General features: G+C 30.1%; 1 protein-coding gene across 1 annotated transcript; it reads left to right on the top strand.

Moving 5' to 3' along the window:
- Window positions 1-2,453: 2,453 nt before the first annotated feature.
- On the top strand, window positions 2,454-3,697 carry LOC105761119 (nicotianamine synthase). The gene has a single exon (XM_012578821.2). It carries the CDS (start codon window positions 2,570-2,572, stop codon window positions 3,527-3,529), a length of 960 nt encoding a protein of 319 aa, XP_012434275.1. The 5' UTR covers window positions 2,454-2,569; the 3' UTR covers window positions 3,530-3,697.
- The last annotated feature ends 2,828 nt before the right edge of the window (window positions 3,698-6,525 follow it).

Here is a 6,525-nt window from a genome sequence, read left to right as displayed (position 1 = left end):
ATATAAAATTACAAAGTATTTTATTATTGCACTTACGTTTATTTATTAAAAATAATATATTTAAGAACAAATTACTCATCTAAATCAAGATTTATCTTATATTTGAAAGAATTGATTAAGATTTTAGATTCAAAAATGAATTTGGAAAAAATAGATTTATTTTTATAATATCATTTTTATATATTATGTATTTTATATTACATAAAGATTAAACATAAAATAATTATAAGGGTATACAACATCAAAGGTCGCTAAATTATTAATAAGTTTATGTGTTGGTCATTTAACTTCAAAAGGTTACAAAATGATAACTGAATTTTTGAAAGTTTTCATTTAAGTCTTGAACTATTATTAATATAATTATTGATATAAAATTTAAATTTATTATATACTTTTTAAAATATTTATGCATTTTATATATTTATTTAATTTTTTAAAATTAGGACCAAATTGAGAATATTTGTAAATTTTGGGGTTAATTTTTTAAATTATGACTAAGTCGATATAATATGTAAAAGTTAAGAGTATATTGTTTTTTAATTGCCACATCAGCTTGTCATTTGTAATTTTAGTGAAGTAGCTAAAATGGCCAACTATGTAATGTAGGTGCTCAAATTACAAATTTTTATTTTGAGTGCCCAAAATGAAAAAAAATTATAATTGAGTGACTATCTTTGTAATTTACGCTAAAAATCTTAATTATTCTCCGAACTATTTATTAAAGCTAAGAAAAGAATTAAGAAAATGAAAATCGATCCGAATTGAGATTATCCAAGTTAAATCAATTTTATTTTTATAGTATAAAACCATGTGTTTAGGTACATTTGAACATGAATCTTTTAAATTGTTGTAACAAGAACAATATAAACTGAGTTAAGACATTCCACAGAGAATCACAAATTAACATCTCATTAGTTTTTTTATTTATTTAAAACTTAAACTTTTTAACCCAAAATTTTTAAAACAAAGCAAATTGTATGTTATAATGTATACACACAAACTTTTCTATAATAATCCCACTTGTCTATTAAGATTTGCCTATTATAAAAGATGATTGTTATACAATTATAACAATATGTTGTTATAGAGAGTTACTTATCGTAAATATACCTCAAAATTCATCAAATAAAGAAAGTGAGAATTATGTTAAAATAAATTGTGAATTAGATCAACAAAATTAAAAAGCATATAACAGGTGCATGTGTTATTACTTTTATACATGTTTTATTTTACATTGTTTCTCATTATTAGTTATAAAGATCATAAATCTAGCAAGCTTAGTTAATCAGCATTGATTATCAAATTAAATTAATTCATTTATCGTGAGTTATTAAACATAAAAAAATCGACACTACTAAAACCTTGATTGGTATTGTTAATTGTTGTTATAGCGGGTCATTGTTATTGAAAGGGCTGATTGTCTATGCTTATAGTTATGGCATAAACAATGCAAGAAAAGGTAAAAGCTAAAGTAAGCCTCTCTTATTTGATCATAAAGTAAATGTTAAAATATGCTATTAGTTTATGTACTTTGACAAAATTTGAGATTTAATTTTATACTTTAAAAATTAAAAATTAAACCTTCCTACCTTTTCAATTTAAAAATCTCAGTCCAGTAATTAAAATAGTAAATATTTCTTATCAAAGTTTGTTAACTTGGAATTTTGATTAGACTGTCTTTATATGACATGTCATATGATTGACAGAAAAAAATATAATGTGGAGTATGCCTCGCATTTTAGATGAAATAGGGTCCATGTCGCCACGAGGAAGAGTCGACGTCCCGACAAGTTGATAAATGTCGTCACGACGTGATTACGTGTTCCCTACTAAACCGGGTTTTTTTCTATTAGTTAAACTCTGTTTTCTTTTCTCAATCGAACTCTAATAACTCTGGAGATATTTTAATCAGACTAATCCATAAATTTTAGCCTATAAAAAGGGCTTTTAGCAACCCTAGAGAGATTGATTCAACAACATAATTAAGAGAGAGTTTTGTGTGAATTTCGGAGAACTCTCTGTTTTGAGTTTGGGTTTGTTTTTGTTTCTCCATCTTGTACTCCTCTTTGGGTTTTTTCCATTTTAGTGAAGTTTTTCTTTACCCGTGGTTTTATATCCTATTCAAAAGAGTTTTCCACGTAAATATTTGTGTCCAATTTTCGCTATTCGTTTTTGCTCGTTGCTTAATTCGAGTTTATCCCCAACATATAATAAGTTGATAAACTTTGATAAAAATTACCAACAAAGATAATGATTAGCTAGGATTTTTAAATTTAAAAAAAAATAGTTAGATTAAAATATTAACTTCTAATGTATAGAGACTAAATCTCAAAATTTGTTAAAGTAGAGAGGACCAACAACGTATTTTAACCTAAAGTAAAATAACAAAGCCCACCCTCAGGCATGGTGTGGTCCCCCAAAAATTGCCCATAAATAACGACGCCATTGGTGGTTTTGAGATTGTCTCTACCTCTCTCAACTGGGTGTTTTTTATTTCCTTTGCCATTTTTCTCTTCATTTTCCCTTTGGAAGTCTCTGTTAAATTTCCCATAACCTCGTAGCGTCGACAATGGTTTGCGAGAAAGATCCCTTGGTACAAAAAATCACCGACTTATATGACCAAATCTCAACCCTCGACAGTCTCAAACCCTCCAAAGATGTCAACATGCTCTTCACCCAACTCGTCCTCACATGCATGCCACCCACCCATATCGATGTCACCAAGCTTTGCAAAAAGGTTCAACAGATGAGGTCCAAATTGATTCGACTATGTGGTGAAGCCGAGGGACTATTAGAAACCCATTTCTCCACCATCTTAGCATCCTATGATAACCCACTTCACCATCTCAATATTTTCCCTTACTACACAAACTACCTTAAACTCAGCCAACTCGAATTCAATATCCTCACCAAACACTGCTCAAATGTGCCTAACAAAGTTGCCTTCGTCGGCTCTGGTCCCCTTCCGCTCACTTCGATCGTGTTAGCTTCTTTCCACCTTAAAACCACCTCGTTCCACAACTACGATATCGACCCTTCGGCTAAGTCGAAAGCTCTTCGATTAGTCTCGTCGGATCCCGATTTGTCTCGACGGATGTTCTTTCATACCACAGACATAATGGATGTCACGAATGGTTTGAAAGAGTACGATGTCGTTTTCTTAGCAGCTCTTGTTGGGATGGACAAAGACGAAAAAGTCCGAGTCGTTGAACATTTGGCTAAGTACATGAACCCTGGGGCTGTTTTGATGTTGAGAAGTGCTCATGGAGCTAGGGGTTTCCTTTATCCCGTTGTTGATCCTTGTGACTTACGAGGATTCCAAGTCCTCTCTATATTCCATCCTACTGATGAAGTCATTAACTCCGTGATCATTGCACGTAAATTCCCAATGCCTAAACACTGCTCTGCTGAGCATCCTGTTGGGCCCATGAAACTTCCCAACAAGTGTTTCGACATTGACATGCTTAATCCCCTCTTAAACCATGTGAACCTGATGGAAGAACTTGATATTGAGGACCAACTCTCGTGAAGCCTTCAATGTACCCTTTGCTGTGTTTTTGCTGCTTGTCTAACACGTTATTTATTACAAACATGTATCTTTTATGTTTGTATCTTTTCGTTGACGGGTGGAATGATGAGAGATTTGATATATTAATATTTTTAGTTAATATTAATCTCGATTTCAATCATTGAACAACTTTTATGTGTGGGTTTTATGTTATTGCACAGTATGTAATTAAGATAATTATAGTTAAGTTCCAGAAATGGTATATCAAAGGTGATGCATATTTCAATGATTGGTCTTATTTTCTGCTTTGCTTGCCATATAAGCAGGCAACCAAGTACACTTGTTTTGCTCACCTTTAGCCTAAGGTCTTACTGTATCATTGATTTTGCCAGCCGAAATAATAAAAAGTAAATAAATTATAGTTTTAATTCTTGTACCATAAAATATTTTCTCTTCTTATTTTAATTTGATATAATTTGCTTATACTATTATTAATATTATTCTTTAGTCCAAATCTAATATTATAAAAGTAATTCCGATTAAAATTAAATTTTAAAATCTAAAATTCCTTACATTAATTATTATTTTTAACTATTGATTGTGTCTTAACTCGGTTGACACCAACATTGTTGTCAATGCAAGAGGATGTAGATTTAAATTAAAGGTGTTCATGGACCGGATTGAGTTGGGTTTGAGTCGGGCCTAAGCATGATATTTTATGCTTCTTCAAGCCTGGCTCAGCCCGAAATCTGAGCCTAAATTTGTGCTCAAATCCACCCATATTTACAATGACTAACCCAAGCTCATTTTAGATCTGCTCATATTAATTTTTTTATTTTTTTAAAAATATTTATATTATATTATTTTAATATTTAATAATTTTATACATTTTTTCTTAATGAAATTTTTTATATAGTCATCTTAACATTATTTTAATGCTTACATTAGAGTAGTATTATATATTTAGTATAGGTTTATTTTTTAATGTGTTCTAAATTATATCATATATAAAAATAACATAATATAAAGTATTATAAACTTAAAACAGGTCAAGCCAGGCTCGGGCCTTGAATGGTCAAGCCCAAGCTCGACCCATATTTTAAACAAGCCTAATTTTTTTGCCCAAATCCTCCTAAATTTTAGACGGGTAGCTCGACCCATAAACAGGTCTAGTTCAAATGCATTGAAATATGTTTATCCTCCTATTTAAGAGTTGAGAAAAGATTATGTGTAATAATGATTAACTGGGTATTCACTTTTTACAAAAATAACTCGAATGAGTTGATAAAGAGTTATAAATAACTATGACCTATTGATCGGGTATTCCTTTTTCTCGAAAAAAATAATTTTGAGTTCGGAGTAAGAGTTGTAAAAGAAAAGAAAAGAAAAAAAAGTAGATTAGAGAATCATGAATTTGACGTTTTTGTACAAAATTATAAAGCTTATCTATATGGAAAGTGCAGTTAGAGAAGTTACACAAAGCAAAGGTGAAAGTTTGAAAAGACCTTAATTTTTGTTGGATTCTGCAGTCTTTTTTCCTTATCTGCCATCACAATTCCAAACTTCAAATCACATATAATTCCATTATTTATGTCTTTATAGTGTACATGAAAATATATTTTTAAATTTATAAATATTTAGGATAATTAAACTTTAACTCGAGGTGAGTTTGGATGGGTGATGCGTTTATCTACGGTTAGTTTAAAAATAACGGTGACGGTGAGATTAGATACTGTAGTGATACTGTACGTGCACTCAACCGTCTATTCAAACCCACCCTCAATTGGTATTTGTTGCTATTGCAACAATAAAGATAATGTGAACTCGAGGCTAATGAAGTAGTTTTTTCTTCTAATTTAAGAGTTTTGGATTTATAAATAAAATAAGTATTGCATAAGAAATATAAATATCTACAAAAATGTATTTCTCATCAAGTTATAAGTTTTGATTAATGGAGAGGGACGAGTAAGCAATGATAGATCCAGAAATACCGACTATATATTTTTTCTTGTTCTTCGTCTTTGGTGATAATATCTTCTTCTTTCTCTTATAATTTGTTAATTGCTTTCTTCCACTACTCTTTTTTTCTCTTTTAATTTGAAACTTGAAAAGACGTTATTTTATAAGAGAAAATATATATATTATATAAAAGTATTACCTTCCTATTTAAGGGTTGGGAGGAGTTATGGATAGTTTTAGGCATTGTATTAAAAAGAACAGATACGATAAGAATCTATAATAAGATTAATGATTGAAAAAACTTGACTTAAATGAAATGGTGGTTAAAATTCTTATTAAACACCCGTTTGACATGAGTTCAAATCGTGTTGCCCCATCCCCTAATCCTAATATTGTATCGGAAAACAGTTAATTTAACAATGACTAATAAGCTAACCAAATCAAACAAATGTGACAAAAAGAAACTCACATATTTGATTACAAATAGTCAATAATATGAATCCATCCCAGAATTCAAATAATTTAAATTTAAAATAATTCAATAAATAATTTAAAGTGATTCGAACTCGAAAGAATCAAAATTACTTATAAAAAATCTAGCATCAACTCTAAATAATTCAAACTCGAATCAAAATGATAAAGAAAAAACATTTAAAACTTAAATTCACCTATTGGCGATAGACATGTCGGATAAACTTGGAAAATAGTTACGTCGGTGTATTCTTGGGCCGTAAGGAATGAATAATGGTATCAGATGAAGCTGGTAAATAAGGATAAATGGTGTGGCCATTGTAACCCATTGCTGCAGCTTGCAAGAACTCCAACTGGGCCTAATTATCCCAACACATGCTTCTTCTTTTTTGGTAAAATAAACGAAGAATTACATAGAAATGTTGATAAATAAATTGCCAGTAGTGTTTTCATCTTTTAGAATCTCTTTAATCTCCATAGAGATCATCAAACATGTGTAAAACTTCGTCGTTTAAGAGAGCCGTTTTTGTTAGAGCATCTGCAATCTTGTTATTCTCTCTAGGGATATATTTCAAGGTCCACTTTTT

This window comes from Gossypium raimondii, chromosome 11 (genome assembly GCF_025698545.1).
Source record: "Gossypium raimondii isolate GPD5lz chromosome 11, ASM2569854v1, whole genome shotgun sequence".
In the NCBI taxonomy this organism is placed as follows: domain Eukaryota; kingdom Viridiplantae; phylum Streptophyta; class Magnoliopsida; order Malvales; family Malvaceae; genus Gossypium; species Gossypium raimondii.
The sequence above is the reverse complement of the archived record's forward strand: the minus strand, read 5'-3'. Positions and strand labels throughout refer to the sequence as shown.

Bases quoted from the DNA above. Each gene is read 5' to 3' on its own strand.
- LOC105761119 (XM_012578821.2), top strand. From the start codon at position 2,570: ATGGTTTGCGAGAAAGATCCCTTGGTACAAAAAATCACCGACTTATAT.